General features: G+C 36.4%; 1 protein-coding gene across 1 annotated transcript; it reads left to right on the top strand.

Annotated features, from left to right (window-relative positions):
- The first annotated feature begins 714 nt into the window (after window positions 1-714).
- Window positions 715-23,521, top strand: LOC103708055 (light-regulated protein, chloroplastic). Its single transcript, XM_008792816.4, has 3 exons — window positions 715-946; window positions 23,031-23,189; window positions 23,275-23,521. Exons 1-3 carry the CDS (start codon window positions 783-785, stop codon window positions 23,366-23,368), a joined length of 417 nt encoding a protein of 138 aa, XP_008791038.2. The 5' UTR covers window positions 715-782; the 3' UTR covers window positions 23,369-23,521.
- The last annotated feature ends 309 nt before the right edge of the window (window positions 23,522-23,830 follow it).

Below are 23,830 nucleotides of genomic sequence, written 5' to 3'. Positions count from 1 at the left end.
TTCCTCAAGTTCAACTTTGTTGGTTGCGTCCTGCAAGGTGGAGAGAGGGGTGGTATGGGCTTTGTTGTCAGAGACCCGTACTCTAGGATGATTGTTGCTGGGGTTGCCAGCTGTTTGACACCTCCTTCCTTTGTCGCAAACTATTCAAGAGATCATCTATGGGTGAGAGAGACGGAGGTGCCCAGTGCTTTCTGGTGGTATCTTTACACGTTATGCATGATATTTTCATTCAAAAGAAGAAGAAGAAGAAGGTGTTGAAGCCACTTCAACAAAGCTAAAGGGTTTTGGCACTGTGCTCCTTTGGGTTGTTACATGAGCAAGCAGCCTTGCACCAAAAGAGTGACCAACCATCTGATAATATCCATGATATTCTAGTAGGTTTCACCCAAGATCTACTAGATGAGTATGGTGATTAGGCTTGAGTCACCTTAACCTCCTGTTGATGGAATGCGACTTTTCTAATGCACCTAAAGCAGCCAAAAGAACTAACATTACATCAGACACTTGTCCCATACCTGTGGAAAAATCTATACGTGATCCAATGAAGTGGAAAAATATCTAGGAGGAAAAAAAATCTTCAGGATGATACAAGGAAGAAGGAAACAAATATCTACAAGGTGATTGCGTCTAATTCCCCCATCACTGGGAGCCACTGAATGGTGTTGGAATCCAATCCATTCCCCCTGCATTCCCAGCTATAAATAGTTATCAAATCGAGCACAGAAAAACAGATCAAAGAAACCTTATTTCACATTGAGCGAAGGAAATAAAAGATATCAAGGATGCAGGCTGCAGCTGTGTGCTTCACAGGGCCATTGCCAGTTAAAGGCACCAAGACCTTGGTCCCAAGGAGGTCATCTAAGCCACTCAGGACCCTCATCAGCCCAAGGGCTGTGGCCGTTACCACCTTCGAAACATCAACTATAGACTACAGCTCCTCGATCTCGTATGCCTTCTTCATCCGTTCCCCTTCAACTTGATCCATTTCATTGATCAAAGCCATGACATCCATGTCCAACAGCACAAACTACAGGCCATTTTCTAAGATATAAACAATGGTAGAAATGGTTCATTAGATCAGTTATCTTTTTGTTTTAGAGATATGTGTTACTTTAGAGTGATTATGTGATGCAGGAGTATGAGCCCGAGTCATGATAGACGTACGTCGAGTTTGGATCCTTGCCCCCCTCCGCGACTGCGTCATTATGAAAGCTAACATATGCAACAAATAGTTGTCCATTGCTTTCAGCTGGTGTTTAGTTGTCAAACAATGAAGAAGCTAGATTCCACATGAAAAACTATGAGCATTAACTGTGATCCTCGAATAAAGTTAGAATTATCGTTTCAGTTTCTCGAAGATACGCGAGTCTTCCATGATAGAATATTTACAGCAGTTCTCTTCTTCGTTTCTGTAACATTTTTTCAGTTTCTTTCTTGGCTTTTCTAGTTTTGCTTCTGTTTTCTTTTTACCCCTCTCCTGTTCATTCTGTTGGAATATTTCAAAATTCCGAGTCTGCCCTTCTCTCTCTTTTGTCTTTTTGTCTAGTGTACTTTCTTTAGTCCCACATTGGAAAGGAACAAAACTCAAAAGATCTTTATATAGTATTCAACATTTTAACTTGGTGAAGCAAAGAAAGAAAGTAGCCCACGCGCGCATGAGCCCAATGGAGGTCCAAGCCAAAATTGGCGAATCCGATCCGGAAACATTTAACCGGGCGCGTTGCGATTATCACGCGCAGGGGGACCCCCCCCGCGGGTGTGGGCTTGAGCCAGGTTTCTTTTTGCCGTTTTATTTTTTGAATTGTTTTGAATAAAAACGTCGCGTCTTTAAAAACACCTCTTTCATTTAAAATACGCCTCTTCATTTCTTTTTAAACCCTATCAGATCCGATAGAGTAATCTAATCTAACCTATCCTCTCTCTGTTTCCGAAAGCCTCTCTGTTTCTTGTTCCCGAGAAGAGTCTCCCTGTTTTCTTCTCTGTTGTCATTCCAAGAGCGCGGTTCTGGGCTGTTCGACCGTCACTTCATCTGCGAGTGTACGCTTGGAGTGATCCAGTTGTTGTATCCTGGAGGATAGGCCGCCATTACCTGCTACACCGAGATTCAATCTCCGAGGGGCGCGATCTATTCTTAAGGACAGTGAAATCACGCCTCAACTGATAAGTTCTTCCTTCTTTCATCTATTATTTTTCTTACAATCTTAAGAATAGTTCGGCATGGATTCTGCTATGATTACTGCTAAATCAATTCCTGATACTTCTAAAATTGAGAGTTTCAATGGTATGTATTTTAAGAGATGGCAAGAACGTGTTTATTCTGCATTGGATATGCTTAATTTTGCTCAGTATTTAAATCAGTCAAAACCGATAGAAGGGTCTGAAGATTTTGACACTAAATTCAAAGAGTGGGAACATGGAAATAAAATCTGTAGACACACAATTCTGAGTACACTGTCCAATGAACTTTTTGATGTCTACTGTTCATACAAAGAAGCTGCAGAAATTTGGGAAAATCTGAATAAAAATTATGTGTTAGAAGATGCTGGAGTACAGAAATATGCTATAGGAAATTTTCTGCACTTTCAAATGTCCGAGGATAGGGATGTGTCATCCCAAATACATGATTTTCATAGATTAGTCACTGATCTTAAAAATGAAGATATAATGCTTCAAGAAGTTTTCCTAGCCGGCTGTTTGATTGAAAAATTACCTGAGTCTTGGAAACATTATAAAAATAGCATGAAGCACAAAAGGAAACATATGAGTCTTGAAGATGTTATTGTTCATATTAGAATAGAAGAACAAAATCGAGTCAGAGACCGAGAACAATTGGCCAAGGAAATGACTTCAAAAGCCAATGTTATAGTCAGCAAACCAGGTGGGTCTCGTTCAAAGTCCAAGAAGCCTTATCTCAAAAATGATAAGAAACCTAAGTTCCAAGGTCCAGGTTTTAAAAGAAAAGGAACTTGTTTTGTTTGTGGAAAACCTGGACATTATGCTAATCAATGCAGGTTTAGAAAAAGGAATGATATATCTGCTAAACCAAATGCTAACTTGGTGGAGACAGATATTATTGCAGCAGTTGTGTTTGAAACCAACATGGTTATGGGAGCAAAGGACTGGGTGGTAGACTCTGGGGCTACCAGACATATTTGTGGAAATAGAAGTGCGTTTACTTCCTACACTCCATTGAATGAAGGCGAGGAACAAGTATTCATGGGTGATTCGAGACCCTCGCCAGTGGTTGGCAAAGGAAAAGTACTCCTCAAGCTAACATCAGGAAAAGTCCTTTCCCTGAATGATGTGCTGCATGTTCCTAATATCCGTTGGAACTTAGTATCTGTTTCTTTATTAGGAAAGGCTGGAGTTAAAGTGTATTTTGAGTCTGATAAAATTGTAATGACTAAGAACAATGTTTTCATTGGGAAGGGTTATTGTAACCAGGGTTTATTTGTCTTGAATGTAACCGAAACTATGAATGAAAATGCATCATCTTTTGCTTATTTGATTGATTCTGTTGATGTATGGCATGGTAGATTAGGACATGTTAATTTTTCTTATATCAAGAAAATGAAAGACCTAGGCTTGTTAAATAATATTACCTTTGGAAATGTGAATGATAAATGTGAAGTATGTGTAGAATCTAAATCTACTAAAAAGAGTCATAAGTCAATAGAAAGAGAAACTGAATTACTTGGATTAATACATTCTGATTTAGGAGATTTGAAAAACACTCCAACTAGAGGAGGAAAAAGATTTTACATAACTTTTATTGATGATTATTCTAGATACACTAAGGTATATCTACTTAGGACTAAAGATGAAACTTTTGAAAAATTTCAGCAATATGTTACTGAAGTAGAAAATAAATTTAATAAGAAAATTAAAAGAATAAGGACTGATAGAGGAGGAGAATATGAGTATAATCTCTTCAATAAATTTTGTGAAGATAAAGGTATAATCCATGAGATTACCCCACCATATTCTCCTGAATCTAATGGAGTTGCTGAACGTAAAAATAGAACTCTAAAAGAAATGATGAATGCTATGTTAATAAGCTCAGGAGTACCTCTTTATTTGTGGGGGGAAGCTATTCTTTCTGCTTGTCACATTCAAAATAGAATACCTTATAAAAAATCTGGTAAGACACCCTATGAGTTTTGGGAAGGTCATGTACCTAACCTTACATATCTTAAAGTGTGGGGGTGTTTGGCCAAAGTTCTATTACCTGAACCAAAGAAAAGAAAGTTGGGACCTAAAACCTTTGATTGCTTATTTATTGGTTATGCATTAAATAGTGCTGCTTATAGATTCTTGGTATTAAAATGTGAATCTAATATTATGGAACCCAACACTATAGTAGAATCTAAAAATGCTGATTTCTTTGAACATATCTTTCCTATGAAACTAGGTAAAGAAAAATTGACTCTCAGTCTCATAATAAACAAGAAAAGGAGGCACATGAAAATTATGAAATTGATTTAAGAAGAAGTAAAAGAACTAGAAAAGAGAAAAATTTTGGAAATGATTTTTACACCTTTCTTGTTGATAATGAACCTCAAACTTATAAAGAAGCAATAACTTCAGCTGATGCACCTTTTTGGAAGGAGGCTATTAATAATGAAATAGAGTCTATTATGTCTAATCATACATGGACCTTAGTTGATTTGCCTCCAGGTGCTAAATCAATTGGTTGTAAGTGGATTTTTAAAAGAAAGTTAAAACCAGATAATTCAATTGATAAGTTTAAAGCAAGATTAGTAGCAAAAGGATACTCACAAAGAAAAGATATTGATTATTTTGACACCTTTGCACCAGTTTCTAGAATTTCATCTATTAGAGTACTCATTGCATTAGCATGCATTCATAATTTAGTAATTCACCAAATGGATGTAAAAACTGTATTCTTGAATGGAGAATTAGATGAAGAAATTTACATGGAACAACCGGAAGGTTGTGTTGTTCCTGGTAATGAGCACAAAGTTTGTAAATTAGTAAAATCCTTATATGGATTAAAACAAGCACCTAAACAATGGCATGAAAAATTTGATAAAGTATTGGTATCTAATGGCTTTCTAATTAATGAGGCTGATAAGTGTGTTTATAGTAAGGTTGTTAATAATGTTGTTGTGATCATATGTTTGTATGTTGATGATATGCTTATAATGGGAACTGATTTGAATATAGTTATAGATACTAAGAAATTTTTAGCTTCAAATTTTGATATGAAAGATATGGGTGAAGCTGATGTAATTCTTGGGATTAAAATAACAAGAAGTTCTAATGGACTTATGCTATCACAAGAACACTATATTGAGAAAATTTTAAGAAAATTTGAGCATTATGATAGTAAACCCGTATCTACTCCATATGATGCTAGTATACATTTAAGAAAAAATAAAGATAATGGTATTTTACAAATAGAATATGCTCGCATCATTGGTAGTTTAATGTTTTTAGTTAACTGCACTCGTCCTGATATTGCTTATGCAGTAGGAAGATTAAGTAGGTATACTCATAATCCTAGTAAGGACCATTGGAGTGCTGTTCATAGAGTACTAAGGTACTTGAAAGGAACCATTAATTATGGTTTGTTATATCGTGGATTTCCAGCTGTACTAGAAGGGTATAGTGATGCAAATTGGATCTCTGATTCAGATGAGATGAAATCCACGAGTGGATATATCTTTACTCTTGGTGGGGGTGCAGTATCTTGGAAATCATCCAAGCAAACATGCATCGCTCGGTCTACAATGGAGTCCGAGTTTATTGCCTTAGAAAAGGCAGGTTCTGAAGCTGAATGGCTTAGAAATCTTGTGGGAGATATTCCATTATGGAATAAACCAACACCTTCTGTGTCTATTCTTTGTGATAACCAAGCTGCTATATATCGAGCTAAGAATAAAGTTTATAATGGGAAGAATAGACACATAAGGTTGAGACATAATATTGTAAGGCAGCTGCTTGATGATGGGATTATATCTCTTGAGTTTGTAAAGTCAGAGTTGAATTTGGCCGATCCTTTGACAAAACCACTAGGTAGAAAACTAGTGAGTGAAACATCGAGGGGGATGGGACTAATGCCTATATCAAAGTCAATAACGACAGAAACCCAACATGTGTGATTGGAGATCCCATGAAGCATGTTCATATGGGTAATAACAAGTCGCTAGTTGACTGTGAGTACACTATCGTATTTAATTTTGGAAAATCCATCCCTATGGTGTAGATAGTGCAAACTGCAGTAGATAAGGATGAGGTAAAGCTCTTAATGGATACCATAGTCCTTTAGGATGGTGTGTATACCTGCAGTACACACTTGATGGATCCACCTATATGGGTGTGGGAGTGGGGCCGCTTCCTATGAGAATTAGGCAGTTCTCTAAAGCACTCATGAATATCCAGGTAAGGTGCATGGCCTATTTGCACCAACCCGTTTAGAACAAGCCCAGAACTTGAGAGGTCAATGTGGGCTATGAGTCACTGTTTTACATAAAGGACTTTTGGTTCATAGAAATTTCATATTTCACCAAAAGTTCTGTAAGTCATACTTACTAGTCCTAAAAAATGGTTCATAGTCTCAAAGACACCAATTTGATGCATTGAACTCTCGCGCTCGTTAACTTATTATTGAATTTTAAAATATGTGGGGGATTGTTGGAATATTTCAAAATTCCGAGTCTGCCCTTCTCTCTCTTTTGTCTTTTTGTCTAGTGTACTTTCTTTAGTCCCACATTGGAAAGGAACAAAACTCAAAAGATCTTTATATAGTATTCAACATTTTAACTTGGTGAAGCAAAGAAAGAAAGTAGCCCACGCGCGCATGAGCCCAATGGAGGTCCAAGCCAAAATTGGCGAATCCGATCCGGAAACGTTAACCGGGCGCGTTGCGATTATCACGCGCAGGGGGACCCCCCCCGCGGGTGTGGGCTTGAGCCAGGTTTCTTTTTTGCCGTTTTATTTTTTGAATTGTTTTGAATAAAAACGTCGCGTCTTTAAAAACACCTCTTTCATTTAAAATACGCCTCTTCATTTCTTTTTAAACCCTATCAGATCCGATAGAGTAATCTAATCTAACCTATCCTCTCTCTGTTTCCGAAAGCCTCTCTGTTTCTTGTTCCCGAGAAGAGTCTCCCTGTTTTCTTCTCTGTTGTCATTCCAAGAGCGCGGTTCTGGGCTGTTCGACCGTCACTTCATCTGCGAGTGTACGCTTGGAGTGATCCAGTTGTTGTATCCTGGAGGATAGGCCGCCATTACCTGCTACACCGAGATTCAATCTCCGAGGGGCGCGATCTATTCTTAAGGACAGTGAAATCACGCCTCAACTGATAAGTTCTTCCTTCTTTCATCTATTATTTTTCTTACAATCTTAAGAATAGTTCGGCATGGATTCTGCTATGATTACTGCTAAATCAATTCCTGATACTTCTAAAATTGAGAGTTTCAATGGTATGTATTTTAAGAGATGGCAAGAACGTGTTTATTCTGCATTGGATATGCTTAATTTTGCTCAGTATTTAAATCAGTCAAAACCGATAGAAGGGTCTGAAGATTTTGACACTAAATTCAAAGAGTGGGAACATGGAAATAAAATCTGTAGACACACAATTCTGAGTACACTGTCCAATGAACTTTTTGATGTCTACTGTTCATACAAAGAAGCTGCAGAAATTTGGGAAAATCTGAATAAAAATTATGTGTTAGAAGATGCTGGAGTACAGAAATATGCTATAGGAAATTTTCTGCACTTTCAAATGTCCGAGGATAGGGATGTGTCATCCCAAATACATGATTTTCATAGATTAGTCACTGATCTTAAAAATGAAGATATAATGCTTCAAGAAGTTTTCCTAGCCGGCTGTTTGATTGAAAAATTACCTGAGTCTTGGAAACATTATAAAAATAGCATGAAGCACAAAAGGAAACATATGAGTCTTGAAGATGTTATTGTTCATATTAGAATAGAAGAACAAAATCGAGTCAGAGACCGAGAACAATTGGCCAAGGAAATGACTTCAAAAGCCAATGTTATAGTCAGCAAACCAGGTGGGTCTCGTTCAAAGTCCAAGAAGCCTTATCTCAAAAATGATAAGAAACCTAAGTTCCAAGGTCCAGGTTTTAAAAGAAAAGGAACTTGTTTTGTTTGTGGAAAACCTGGACATTATGCTAATCAATGCAGGTTTAGAAAAAGGAATGATATATCTGCTAAACCAAATGCTAACTTGGTGGAGACAGATATTATTGCAGCAGTTGTGTTTGAAACCAACATGGTTATGGGAGCAAAGGACTGGGTGGTAGACTCTGGGGCTACCAGACATATTTGTGGAAATAGAAGTGCGTTTACTTCCTACACTCCATTGAATGAAGGCGAGGAACAAGTATTCATGGGTGATTCGAGACCCTCGCCAGTGGTTGGCAAAGGAAAAGTACTCCTCAAGCTAACATCAGGAAAAGTCCTTTCCCTGAATGATGTGCTGCATGTTCCTAATATCCGTTGGAACTTAGTATCTGTTTCTTTATTAGGAAAGGCTGGAGTTAAAGTGTATTTTGAGTCTGATAAAATTGTAATGACTAAGAACAATGTTTTCATTGGGAAGGGTTATTGTAACCAGGGTTTATTTGTCTTGAATGTAACCGAAACTATGAATGAAAATGCATCATCTTTTGCTTATTTGATTGATTCTGTTGATGTATGGCATGGTAGATTAGGACATGTTAATTTTTCTTATATCAAGAAAATGAAAGACCTAGGCTTGTTAAATAATATTACCTTTGGAAATGTGAATGATAAATGTGAAGTATGTGTAGAATCTAAATCTACTAAAAAGAGTCATAAGTCAATAGAAAGAGAAACTGAATTACTTGGATTAATACATTCTGATTTAGGAGATTTGAAAAACACTCCAACTAGAGGAGGAAAAAGATTTTACATAACTTTTATTGATGATTATTCTAGATACACTAAGGTATATCTACTTAGGACTAAAGATGAAACTTTTGAAAAATTTCAGCAATATGTTACTGAAGTAGAAAATAAATTTAATAAGAAAATTAAAAGAATAAGGACTGATAGAGGAGGAGAATATGAGTATAATCTCTTCAATAAATTTTGTGAAGATAAAGGTATAATCCATGAGATTACCCCACCATATTCTCCTGAATCTAATGGAGTTGCTGAACGTAAAAATAGAACTCTAAAAGAAATGATGAATGCTATGTTAATAAGCTCAGGAGTACCTCTTTATTTGTGGGGGGAAGCTATTCTTTCTGCTTGTCACATTCAAAATAGAATACCTTATAAAAAATCTGGTAAGACACCCTATGAGTTTTGGGAAGGTCATGTACCTAACCTTACATATCTTAAAGTGTGGGGGTGTTTGGCCAAAGTTCTATTACCTGAACCAAAGAAAAGAAAGTTGGGACCTAAAACCTTTGATTGCTTATTTATTGGTTATGCATTAAATAGTGCTGCTTATAGATTCTTGGTATTAAAATGTGAATCTAATATTATGGAACCCAACACTATAGTAGAATCTAAAAATGCTGATTTCTTTGAACATATCTTTCCTATGAAACTAGGTAAAGAAAAAATTGACTCTCAGTCTCATAATAAACAAGAAAAGGAGGCACATGAAAATTATGAAATTGATTTAAGAAGAAGTAAAAGAACTAGAAAAGAGAAAAATTTTGGAAATGATTTTACACCTTTCTTGTTGATAATGAACCTCAAACTTATAAAGAAGCAATAACTTCAGCTGATGCACCTTTTTGGAAGGAGGCTATTAATAATGAAATAGAGTCTATTATGTCTAATCATACATGGACCTTAGTTGATTTGCCTCCAGGTGCTAAATCAATTGGTTGTAAGTGGATTTTTAAAAGAAAGTTAAAACCAGATAATTCAATTGATAAGTTTAAAGCAAGATTAGTAGCAAAAGGATACTCACAAAGAAAAGATATTGATTATTTTGACACCTTTGCACCAGTTTCTAGAATTTCATCTATTAGAGTACTCATTGCATTAGCATGCATTCATAATTTAGTAATTCACCAAATGGATGTAAAAACTGTATTCTTGAATGGAGAATTAGATGAAGAAATTTACATGGAACAACCGGAAGGTTGTGTTGTTCCTGGTAATGAGCACAAAGTTTGTAAATTAGTAAAATCCTTATATGGATTAAAACAAGCACCTAAACAATGGCATGAAAAATTTGATAAAGTATTGGTATCTAATGGCTTTCTAATTAATGAGGCTGATAAGTGTGTTTATAGTAAGGTTGTTAATAATGTTGTTGTGATCATATGTTTGTATGTTGATGATATGCTTATAATGGGAACTGATTTGAATATAGTTATAGATACTAAGAAATTTTTAGCTTCAAATTTTGATATGAAAGATATGGGTGAAGCTGATGTAATTCTTGGGATTAAAATAACAAGAAGTTCTAATGGACTTATGCTATCACAAGAACACTATATTGAGAAAATTTTAAGAAAATTTGAGCATTATGATAGTAAACCCGTATCTACTCCATATGATGCTAGTATACATTTAAGAAAAAATAAAGATAATGGTATTTTACAAATAGAATATGCTCGCATCATTGGTAGTTTAATGTTTTTAGTTAACTGCACTCGTCCTGATATTGCTTATGCAGTAGGAAGATTAAGTAGGTATACTCATAATCCTAGTAAGGACCATTGGAGTGCTGTTCATAGAGTACTAAGGTACTTGAAAGGAACCATTAATTATGGTTTGTTATATCGTGGATTTCCAGCTGTACTAGAAGGGTATAGTGATGCAAATTGGATCTCTGATTCAGATGAGATGAAATCCACGAGTGGATATATCTTTACTCTTGGTGGGGGTGCAGTATCTTGGAAATCATCCAAGCAAACATGCATCGCTCGGTCTACAATGGAGTCCGAGTTTATTGCCTTAGAAAAGGCAGGTTCTGAAGCTGAATGGCTTAGAAATCTTGTGGGAGATATTCCATTATGGAATAAACCAACACCTTCTGTGTCTATTCTTTGTGATAACCAAGCTGCTATATATCGAGCTAAGAATAAAGTTTATAATGGGAAGAATAGACACATAAGGTTGAGACATAATATTGTAAGGCAGCTGCTTGATGATGGGATTATATCTCTTGAGTTTGTAAAGTCAGAGTTGAATTTGGCCGATCCTTTGACAAAACCACTAGGTAGAAAACTAGTGAGTGAAACATCGAGGGGGATGGGACTAATGCCTATATCAAAGTCAATAACGACAGAAACCCAACATGTGTGATTGGAGATCCCATGAAGCATGTTCATATGGGTAATAACAAGTCGCTAGTTGACTGTGAGTACACTATCGTATTTAATTTTGGAAAATCCATCCCTATGGTGTAGATAGTGCAAACTGCAGTAGATAAGGATGAGGTAAAGCTCTTAATGGATACCATAGTCCTTTAGGATGGTGTGTATACCTGCAGTACACACTTGATGGATCCACCTATATGGGTGTGGGAGTGGGGCCGCTTCCTATGAGAATTAGGCAGTTCTCTAAAGCACTCATGAATATCCAGGTAAGGTGCATGGCCTATTTGCACCAACCCGTTTAGAACAAGCCCAGAACTTGAGAGGTCAATGTGGGCTATGAGTCACTGTTTTACATAAAGGACTTTTGGTTCATAGAAATTTCATATTCACCAAAAGTTCTGTAAGTCATACTTACTAGTCCTAAAAAATGGTTCATAGTCTCAAAGACACCAATTTGATGCATTGAACTCTCGCGCTCGTTAACTTATTATTGAATTTTAAAATATGTGGGGGATTGTTGGAATATTTCAAAATTCCGAGTCTGCCCTTCTCTCTCTTTTGTCTTTTTGTCTAGTGTACTTTCTTTAGTCCCACATTGGAAAGGAACAAAACTCAAAAGATCTTTATATAGTATTCAACATTTTAACTTGGTGAAGCAAAGAAAGAAAGTAGCCCACGCGCGCATGAGCCCAATGGAGGTCCAAGCCAAAATTGGCGAATCCGATCCGGAAACGTTTAACCGGGCGCGTTGCGATTATCACGCGCAGGGGGACCCCCCCCGCGGGTGTGGGCTTGAGCCAGGTTTCTTTTTGCCGTTTTATTTTTTGAATTGTTTTGAATAAAAACGTCGCGTCTTTAAAAACACCTCTTTCATTTAAAATACGCCTCTTCATTTCTTTTTAAACCCTATCAGATCCGATAGAGTAATCTAATCTAACCTATCCTCTCTCTGTTTCCGAAAGCCTCTCTGTTTCTTGTTCCCGAGAAGAGTCTCCCTGTTTTCTTCTCTGTTGTCATTCCAAGAGCGCGGTTCTGGGCTGTTCGACCGTCACTTCATCTGCGAGTGTACGCTTGGAGTGATCCAGTTGTTGTATCCTGGAGGATAGGCCGCCATTACCTGCTACACCGAGATTCAATCTCCGAGGGGCGCGATCTATTCTTAAAGACAGTGAAATCACGCCTCAACTGATAAGTTCTTCCTTCTTTCATCTATTATTTTTCTTACAATCTTAAGAGTAGTTCGGCATGGATTCTGCTATGATTACTGCTAAATCAATTCCTGATACTTCTAAAATTGAGAGTTTCAATGGTATGTATTTTAAGAGATGGCAAGAACGTGTTTATTCTGCATTGGATATGCTTAATTTTGCTCAGTATTTAAATCAGTCAAAACCGATAGAAGGGTCTGAAGATTTTGACACTAAATTCAAAGAGTGGGAACATGGAAATAAAATCTGTAGACACACAATTCTGAGTACACTGTCCAATGAACTTTTTGATGTCTACTGTTCATACAAAGAAGCTGCAGAAATTTGGGAAAATCTGAATAAAAATATGTGTTAGAAGATGCTGGAGTACAGAAATATGCTATAGGAAATTTTCTGCACTTTCAAATGTCCGAGGATAGGGATGTGTCATCCCAAATACATGATTTTCATAGATTAGTCACTGATCTTAAAAATGAAGATATAATGCTTCAAGAAGTTTTCCTAGCCGGCTGTTTGATTGAAAAATTACCTGAGTCTTGGAAACATTATAAAAATAGCATGAAGCACAAAAGGAAACATATGAGTCTTGAAGATGTTATTGTTCATATTAGAATAGAAGAACAAAATCGAGTCAGAGACCGAGAACAATTGGCCAAGGAAATGACTTCAAAAGCCAATGTTATAGTCAGCAAACCAGGTGGGTCTCGTTCAAAGTCCAAGAAGCCTTATCTCAAAAATGATAAGAAACCTAAGTTCCAAGGTCCAGGTTTTAAAAGAAAAGGAACTTGTTTTGTTTGTGGAAAACCTGGACATTATGCTAATCAATGCAGGTTTAGAAAAAGGAATGATATATCTGCTAAACCAAATGCTAACTTGGTGGAGACAGATATTATTGCAGCAGTTGTGTTTGAAACCAACATGGTTATGGGAGCAAAGGACTGGGTGGTAGACTCTGGGGCTACCAGACATATTTGTGGAAATAGAAGTGCGTTTACTTCCTACACTCCATTGAATGAAGGCGAGGAACAAGTATTCATGGGTGATTCGAGACCCTCGCCAGTGGTTGGCAAAGGAAAAGTACTCCTCAAGCTAACATCAGGAAAAGTCCTTTCCCTGAATGATGTGCTGCATGTTCCTAATATCCGTTGGAACTTAGTATCTGTTTCTTTATTAGGAAAGGCTGGAGTTAAAGTGTATTTTGAGTCTGATAAAATTGTAATGACTAAGAACAATGTTTTCATTGGGAAGGGTTATTGTAACCAGGGTTTATTTGTCTTGAATGTAACCGAAACTATGAATGAAAATGCATCATCTTTTGCTTATTTGATTGATTCTGTTGATGTATGGCATGGTAGATTAGGACATGTTAATTTTTCTTATATCAAGAAAATGAAAGACCTAGGCTTGTTAAATAATATTACCTTTGAAAATGTGAATGATAAATGTGAAGTATGTGTAGAATCTAAATCTACTAAAAAGAGTCATAAGTCAATAGAAAGAGAAACTGAATTACTTGGATTAATACATTCTGATTTAGGAGATTTGAAAAACACTCCAACTAGAGGAGGAAAAAGATTTTACATAACTTTTATTGATGATTATTCTAGATACACTAAGGTATATCTACTTAGGACTAAAGATGAAACTTTTGAAAAATTTCAGCAATATGTTACTGAAGTAGAAAATAAATTTAATAAGAAAATTAAAAGAATAAGGACTGATAGAGGAGGAGAATATGAGTATAATCTCTTCAATAAATTTTGTGAAGATAAAGGTATAATCCATGAGATTACCCCACCATATTCTCCTGAATCTAATGGAGTTGCTGAACGTAAAAATAGAACTCTAAAAGAAATGATGAATGCTATGTTAATAAGCTCAGGAGTACCTCTTTATTTGTGGGGGGAAGCTATTCTTTCTGCTTGTCACATTCAAAATAGAATACCTTATAAAAAATCTGGTAAGACACCCTATGAGTTTTGGGAAGGTCATGTACCTAACCTTACATATCTTAAAGTGTGGGGGTGTTTGGCCAAAGTTCTATTACCTGAACCAAAGAAAAGAAAGTTGGGACCTAAAACCTTTGATTGCTTATTTATTGGTTATGCATTAAATAGTGCTGCTTATAGATTCTTGGTATTAAAATGTGAATCTAATATTATGGAACCCAACACTATAGTAGAATCTAAAAATGCTGATTTCTTTGAACATATCTTTCCTATGAAACTAGGTAAAGAAAAAATTGACTCTCAGTCTCATAATAAACAAGAAAAGGAGGCACATGAAAATTATGAAATTGATTTAAGAAGAAGTAAAAGAACTAGAAAAGAGAAAAATTTTGGAAATGATTTTTACACCTTTCTTGTTGATAATGAACCTCAAACTTATAAAGAAGCAATAACTTCAGCTGATGCACCTTTTTGGAAGGAGGCTATTAATAATGAAATAGAGTCTATTATGTCTAATCATACATGGACCTTAGTTGATTTGCCTCCAGGTGCTAAATCAATTGGTTGTAAGTGGATTTTTAAAAGAAAGTTAAAACCAGATAATTCAATTGATAAGTTTAAAGCAAGATTAGTAGCAAAAGGATACTCACAAAGAAAAGATATTGATTATTTTGACACCTTTGCACCAGTTTCTAGAATTTCATCTATTAGAGTACTCATTGCATTAGCATCCATTCATAATTTAGTAATTCACCAAATGGATGTAAAAACTGTATTCTTGAATGGAGAATTAGATGAAGAAATTTACATGGAACAACCGGAAGGTTGTGTTGTTCCTGGTAATGAGCACAAAGTTTGTAAATTAGTAAAATCCTTATATGGATTAAAACAAGCACCTAAACAATGGCATGAAAAATTTGATAAAGTATTGGTATCTAATGGCTTTCTAATTAATGAGGCTGATAAGTGTGTTTATAGTAAGGTTGTTAATAATGTTGTTGTGATCATATGTTTGTATGTTGATGATATGCTTATAATGGGAACTGATTTGAATATAGTTATAGATACTAAGAAATTTTTAGCTTCAAATTTTGATATGAAAGATATGGGTGAAGCTGATGTAATTCTTGGGATTAAAATAACAAGAAGTTCTAATGGACTTATGCTATCACAAGAACACTATATTGAGAAAATTTTAAGAAAATTTGAGCATTATGATAGTAAACCCGTATCTACTCCATATGATGCTAGTATACATTTAAGAAAAAATAAAGATAATGGTATTTTACAAATAGAATATGCTCGCATCATTGGTAGTTTAATGTTTTTAGTTAACTGCACTCGTCCTGATATTGCTTATGCAGTAGGAAGATTAAGTAGGTATACTCATAATCCTAGTAAGGACCATTGGAGTGCTGTTCATAGAGTACTAAGGTACTTGAAAGGAACCATTAATTATGGTTTGTTATATCGTGGATTTCCAGCTGTACTAGAAGGGTATAGTGATGCAAATTGGATCTCTGATTCAGATGAGATGAAATCCACGAGTGGATATATCTTTACTCTTGGTGGGGGTGCAGTATCTTGGAAATCATCCAAGCAAACATGCATCGCTCGGTCTACAATGGAGTCCGAGTTTATTGCCTTAGAAAAGGCAGGTTCTGAAGCTGAATGGCTTAGAAATCTTGTGGGAGATATTCCATTATGGAATAAACCAACACCTTCTGTGTCTATTCTTTGTGATAACCAAGCTGCTATATATCGAGCTAAGAATAAAGTTTATAATGGGAAGAATAGACACATAAGGTTGAGACATAATATTGTAAGGCAGCTGCTTGATGATGGGATTATATCTCTTGAGTTTGTAAAGTCAGAGTTGAATTTGGCCGATCCTTTGACAAAACCACTAGGTAGAAAACTAGTGAGTGAAACATCGAGGGGGATGGGACTAATGCCTATATCAAAGTCAATAACGACAGAAACCCAACATGTGTGATTGGAGATCCCATGAAGCATGTTCATATGGGTAATAACAAGTCGCTAGTTGACTGTGAGTACACTATCGTATTTAATTTTGGAAAATCCATCCCTATGGTGTAGATAGTGCAAACTGCAGTAGATAAGGATGAGGTAAAGCTCTTAATGGATACCATAGTCCTTTAGGATGGTGTGTATACCTGCAGTACACACTTGATGGATCCACCTATATGGGTGTGGGAGTGGGGCCGCTTCCTATGAGAATTAGGCAGTTCTCTAAAGCACTCATGAATATCCAGGTAAGGTGCATGGCCTATTTGCACCAACCCGTTTAGAACAAGCCCAGAACTTGAGAGGTCAATGTGGGCTATGAGTCACTGTTTTACATAAAGGACTTTTGGTTCATAGAAATTTCATATTTCACCAAAAGTTCTGTAAGTCATACTTACTAGTCCTAAAAAATGGTTCATAGTCTCAAAGACACCAATTTGATGCATTGAACTCTCGCGCTCGTTAACTTATTATTGAATTTTAAAATATGTGGGGGATTGTTGGAATATTTCAAAATTCCGAGTCTGCCCTTCTCTCTCTTTTGTCTTTTTGTCTAGTGTACTTTCTTTAGTCCCACATTGGAAAGGAACAAAACTCAAAAGATCTTTATATAGTATTCAACATTTTAACTTGGTGAAGCAAAGAAAGAAAGTAGCCCACGCGCGCATGAGCCCAATGGAGGTCCAAGCCAAAATTGGCGAATCCGATCCGGAAACGTTTAACCGGGCGCGTTGCGATTATCACGCGCAGGGGGACCCCCCCCCGCGGGTGTGGGCTTGAGCCAGGTTTCTTTTTGCCGTTTTATTTTTTGAATTGTTTTGAATAAAAACGTCGCGTCTTTAAAAACACCTCTTTCATTTAAAATACGCCTCTTCATTTCTTTTTAAACCCTATCAGATCCGATAGAGTAATCTAATCTAACCTATCCTCTCTCTGTTTCCGAAAGCCTCTCTGTTTCTTGTTCCCGAGAAGAGTCTCCCTGTTTTCTTCTCTGTTGTCATTCCAAGAGCGCGGTTCTGGGCTGTTCGACCGTCACTTCATCTGCGAGTGTACGCTTGGAGTGATCCAGTTGTTGTATCCTGGAGGATAGGCCGCCATTACCTGCTACAACCGAGATTCAATCTCCGAGGGGCGCGATCTATTCTTAAGGACAGTGAAATCACGCCTCAACTGATAAGTTCTTCCTTCTTTCATCTATTATTTTTCTTACAATCTTAAGAATAGTTCGGCATGGATTCTGCTATGATTACTGCTAAATCAATTCCTGATACTTCTAAAATTGAGAGTTTCAATGGTATGTATTTTAAGAGATGGCAAGAACGTGTTTATTCTGCATTGGATATGCTTAATTTTGCTCAGTATTTAAATCAGTCAAAACCGATAGAAGGGTCTGAAGATTTTGACACTAAATTCAAAGAGTGGGAACATGGAAATAAAATCTGTAGACACACAATTCTGAGTACACTGTCCAATGAACTTTTTGATGTCTACTGTTCATACAAAGAAGCTGCAGAAATTTGGGAAAATCTGAATAAAAAATATGTGTTAGAAGATGCTGGAGTACAGAAATATGCTATAGGAAATTTTCTGCACTTTCAAATGTCCGAGGATAGGGATGTGTCATCCCAAATACATGATTTTCATAGATTAGTCACTGATCTTAAAAATGAAGATATAATGCTTCAAGAAGTTTTCCTAGCCGGCTGTTTGATTGAAAAATTACCTGAGTCTTGGAAACATTATAAAAATAGCATGAAGCACAAAAGGAAACATATGAGTCTTGAAGATGTTATTGTTCATATTAGAATAGAAGAACAAAATCGAGTCAGAGACCGAGAACAATTGGCCAAGGAAATGACTTCAAAAGCCAATGTTATAGTCAGCAAACCAGGTGGGTCTCGTTCAAAGTCCAAGAAGCCTTATCTCAAAAATGATAAGAAACCTAAGTTCCAAGGTCCAGGTTTTAAAAGAAAAGGAACTTGTTTTGTTTGTGGAAAACCTGGACATTATGCTAATCAATGCAGGTTTAGAAAAAGGAATGATATATCTGCTAAACCAAATGCTAACTTGGTGGAGACAGATATTATTGCAGCAGTTGTGTTTGAAACCAACATGGTTATGGGAGCAAAGGACTGGGTGGTAGACTCTGGGGCTACCAGACATATTTGTGGAAATAGAAGTGCGTTTACTTCCTACACTCCATTGAATGAAGGCGAGGAACAAGTATTCATGGGTGATTCGAGACCCTCGCCAGTGGTTGGCAAAGGAAAAGTACTCCTCAAGCTAACATCAGGAAAAGTCCTTTCCCTGAATGATGTGCTGCATGTTCCTAATATCCGTTGGAACTTAGTATCTGTTTCTTTATTAGGAAAGGCTGGAGTTAAAGTGTATTTTGAGTCTGATAAAATTGTAATGACTAAGAACAATGTTTTCATTGGGAAGGGTTATTGTAACCAGGGTTTATTTGTCTTGAATGTAACCGAAACTATGAATGAAAATGCATCATCTTTTGCTTATTTGATTGATTCTGTTGATGTATGGCATGGTAGATTAGGACATGTTAATTTTTCTTATATCAAGAAAATGAAAGACCTAGGCTTGTTAAATAATATTACCTTTGAAAATGTGAATGATAAATGTGAAGTATGTGTAGAATCTAAATCTACTAAAAAGAGTCATAAGTCAATAGAAAGAGAAACTGAATTACTTGGATTAATACATTCTGATTTAGGAGATTTGAAAAACACTCCAACTAGAGGAGGAAAAAGATTTTACATAACTTTTATTGATGATTATTCTAGATACACTAAGGTATATCTACTTAGGACTAAAGATGAAACTTTTGAAAAATTTCAGCAATATGTTACTGAAGTAGAAAATAAATTTAATAAGAAAATTAAAAGAATAAGGACTGATAGAGGAGGAGAATATGAGTATAATCTCTTCAATAAATTTTGTGAAGATAAAGGTATAATCCATGAGATTACCCCACCATATTCTCCTGAATCTAATGGAGTTGCTGAACGTAAAAATAGAACTCTAAAAGAAATGATGAATGCTATGTTAATAAGCTCAGGAGTACCTCTTTATTTGTGGGGGGAAGCTATTCTTTCTGCTTGTCACATTCAAAATAGAATACCTTATAAAAAATCTGGTAAGACACCCTATGAGTTTTGGGAAGGTCATGTACCTAACCTTACATATCTTAAAGTGTGGGGGTGTTTGGCCAAAGTTCTATTACCTGAACCAAAGAAAAGAAAGTTGGGACCTAAAACCTTTGATTGCTTATTTATTGGTTATGCATTAAATAGTGCTGCTTATAGATTCTTGGTATTAAAATGTGAATCTAATATTATGGAACCCAACACTATAGTAGAATCTAAAAATGCTGATTTCTTTGAACATATCTTTCCTATGAAACTAGGTAAAGAAAAAATTGACTCTCAGTCTCATAATAAACAAGAAAAGGAGGCACATGAAAATTATGAAATTGATTTAAGAAGAAGTAAAAGAACTAGAAAAGAGAAAAATTTTGGAAATGATTTTTACACCTTTCTTGTTGATAATGAACCTCAAACTTATAAAGAAGCAATAACTTCAGCTGATGCACCTTTTTGGAAGGAGGCTATTAATAATGAAATAGAGTCTATTATGTCTAATCATACATGGACCTTAGTTGATTTGCCTCCAGGTGCTAAATCAATTGGTTGTAAGTGGATTTTTAAAAGAAAGTTAAAACCAGATAATTCAATTGATAAGTTTAAAGCAAGATTAGTAGCAAAAGGATACTCACAAAGAAAAGATATTGATTATTTTGACACCTTTGCACCAGTTTCTAGAATTTCATCTATTAGAGTACTCATTGCATTAGCATCCATTCATAATTTAGTAATTCACCAAATGGATGTAAAAACTGTATTCTTGAATGGAGAATTAGATGAAGAAATTTACATGGAACAACCGGAAGGTTGTGTTGTTCCTGGTAATGAGCACAAAGTTTGTAAATTAGTAAAATCCTTATATGGATTAAAACAAGCACCTAAACAATGGCATGAAAAATTTGATAAAGTATTGGTATCTAATGGCTTTCTAATTAATGAGGCTGATAAGTGTGTTTATAGTAAGGTTGTTAATAATGTTGTTGTGATCATATGTTTGTATGTTGATGATATGCTTATAATGGGAACTGATTTGAATATAGTTATAGATACTAAGAAATTTTTAGCTTCAAATTTTGATATGAAAGATATGGGTGAAGCTGATGTAATTCTTGGGATTAAAATAACAAGAAGTTCTAATGGACTTATGCTATCACAAGAACACTATATTGAGAAAATTTTAAGAAAATTTGAGCATTATGATAGTAAACCCGTATCTACTCCATATGATGCTAGTATACATTTAAGAAAAAATAAAGATAATGGTATTTTACAAATAGAATATGCTCGCATCATTGGTAGTTTAATGTTTTTAGTTAACTGCACTCGTCCTGATATTGCTTATGCAGTAGGAAGATTAAGTAGGTATACTCATAATCCTAGTAAGGACCATTGGAGTGCTGTTCATAGAGTACTAAGGTACTTGAAAGGAACCATTAATTATGGTTTGTTATATCGTGGATTTCCAGCTGTACTAGAAGGGTATAGTGATGCAAATTGGATCTCTGATTCAGATGAGATGAAATCCACGAGTGGATATATCTTTACTCTTGGTGGGGGTGCAGTATCTTGGAAATCATCCAAGCAAACATGCATCGCTCGGTCTACAATGGAGTCCGAGTTTATTGCCTTAGAAAAGGCAGGTTCTGAAGCTGAATGGCTTAGAAATCTTGTGGGAGATATTCCATTATGGAATAAACCAACACCTTCTGTGTCTATTCTTTGTGATAACCAAGCTGCTATATATCGAGCTAAGAATAAAGTTTATAATGGGAAGAATAGACACATAAGGTTGAGACATAATATTGTAAGGCAGCTGCTTGATGATGGGATTATATCTCTTGAGTTTGTAAAGTCAGAGTTGAATTTGGCCGATCCTTTGACAAAACCACTAGGTAGAAAACTAGTGAGTGAAACATCGAGGGGGATGGGACTAATGCCTATATCAAAGTCAATAACGACAGAAACCCAACATGTGTGATTGGAGATCCCATGAAGCATGTTCATATGGGTAATAACAAGTCGCTAGTTGACTGTGAGTACACTATCGTATTTAATTTTGGAAAATCCATCCCTATGGTGTAGATAGTGCAAACTGCAGTAGATAAGGATGAGGTAAAGCTCTTAATGGATACCATAGTCCTTTAGGATGGTGTGTATACCTGCAGTACACACTTGATGGATCCACCTATATGGGTGTGGGAGTGGGGCCGCTTCCTATGAGAATTAGGCAGTTCTCTAAAGCACTCATGAATATCCAGGTAAGGTGCATGGCCTATTTGCACCAACCCGTTTAGAACAAGCCCAGAACTTGAGAGGTCAATGTGGGCTATGAGTCACTGTTTTACATAAAGGACTTTTGGTTCATAGAAATTTCATATTTCACCAAAAGTTCTGTAAGTCATACTTACTAGTCCTAAAAAATGGTTCATAGTCTCAAAGACACCAATTTGATGCATTGAACTCTCGCGCTCGTTAACTTATTATTGAATTTTAAAATATGTGGGGGATTGTTGGAATATTTCAAAATTCCGAGTCTGCCCTTCTCTCTCTTTTGTCTTTTTGTCTAGTGTACTTTCTTTAGTCCCACATTGGAAAGGAACAAAACTCAAAAGATCTTTATATAGTATTCAACATTTTAACTTGGTGAAGCAAAGAAAGAAAGTAGCCCACGCGCGCATGAGCCCAATGGAGGTCCAAGCCAAAATTGGCGAATCCGATCCGGAAACGTTTAACCGGGCGCGTTGCGATTATCACGCGCAGGGGGACCCCCCCCGCGGGTGTGGGCTTGAGCCAGGTTTCTTTTTGCCGTTTTATTTTTTGAATTGTTTTGAATAAAAACGTCGCGTCTTTAAAAACACCTCTTTCATTTAAAATACGCCTCTTCATTTCTTTTTAAACCCTATCAGATCCGATAGAGTAATCTAATCTAACCTATCCTCTCTCTGTTTCCGAAAGCCTCTCTGTTTCTTGTTCCCGAGAAGAGTCTCCCTGTTTTCTTCTCTGTTGTCATTCCAAGAGCGCGGTTCTGGGCTGTTCGACCGTCACTTCATCTGCGAATGTACGCTTGGAGTGATCCAGTTGTTGTATCCTGGAGGATAGGCCGCCATTACCTGCTACACCGAGATTCAATCTCCGAGGGGCGCGATCTATTCTTAAGGACAGTGAAATCACGCCTCAACTGATAAGTTCTTCCTTCTTTCATCTATTATTTTTCTTACACATTCCTTTATTTTTGATTAGCTTTACTTGGTGGGAGTGTGTATCTCTCCTTCCATCCTCCAAAAGACAAACAAAAAGAAGAAGGATTGAACTTATAGCAGAACAATGATTGAGGACATTTCAGCGGACAATTTAACATGCTCACTGTAAACTTGCAGTGTATTCCCTATGGAGGCCTGTGATATAATTGGTGGTGAGGCATGTAATGCTAAGATGTTCCCTGAAGCAAAGCTTGCAGTGTCATCGAGCGGCGCAAAATCTACAGCGGCTTTGCAGGAGATCGACAGGGACTATATCGAGTATAACGAGCCCAAAACGTAAGATTTCAGCAGCCTAGGATCAATTGCATGGAGAGATCTATAGTAGTACAAGATTTATAACTAGTTGATGCATTTTTCGCAGGGTATTTCCTGGTGAGGCATGTGATGATCTTGGAGGAGAGTTCTGTGAAGCTGAGTACCTGATGGGGGTTTACAGAGAGGAGGCCCTAGCTTGACCAAGGGGTGCACTTGGGTTCTAGCTTGTTGTAAATGGTCAATACTAGAAACAGTGGATGAAATAAAAGCACTCAGCATACTTATGTAGAGCTGTGTATATTTCTTAAATGCCAGAGATTAATAAAGCTTGAACTTTGATGTTTTCATGTCAATGATAGACACGTCGCGGCTGCCTTTGAACGAAGATGAGGAAGAGTTCGAAGGAGAAGGATAATGAAATGGCAATAGCTTCCTCTCTTTTTTTTCTTTAAGAAATAAAGGACAAACCCAATCTACAAAATTCATTAAGATAACGAATAAAGTTAAGACTGTGTTAAGAAGATTTTGGCCATGAGGCCTGAATTTGTTTATAAACAGAAGAAAGGGAAAAGAGATAAGAAGAAGAAGGATACAATTTCCACCAATCAGTCTTTTGTGGATGCCTCAGGCTCCAGCAGTAAGTAAGACATCATGGTTGATAA

Source organism: Phoenix dactylifera, chromosome 14 (assembly GCF_009389715.1).
Source record: "Phoenix dactylifera cultivar Barhee BC4 chromosome 14, palm_55x_up_171113_PBpolish2nd_filt_p, whole genome shotgun sequence".
Taxonomy (NCBI): domain Eukaryota; kingdom Viridiplantae; phylum Streptophyta; class Magnoliopsida; order Arecales; family Arecaceae; genus Phoenix; species Phoenix dactylifera.
The sequence above is the reverse complement of the archived record's forward strand: the minus strand, read 5'-3'. Positions and strand labels throughout refer to the sequence as shown.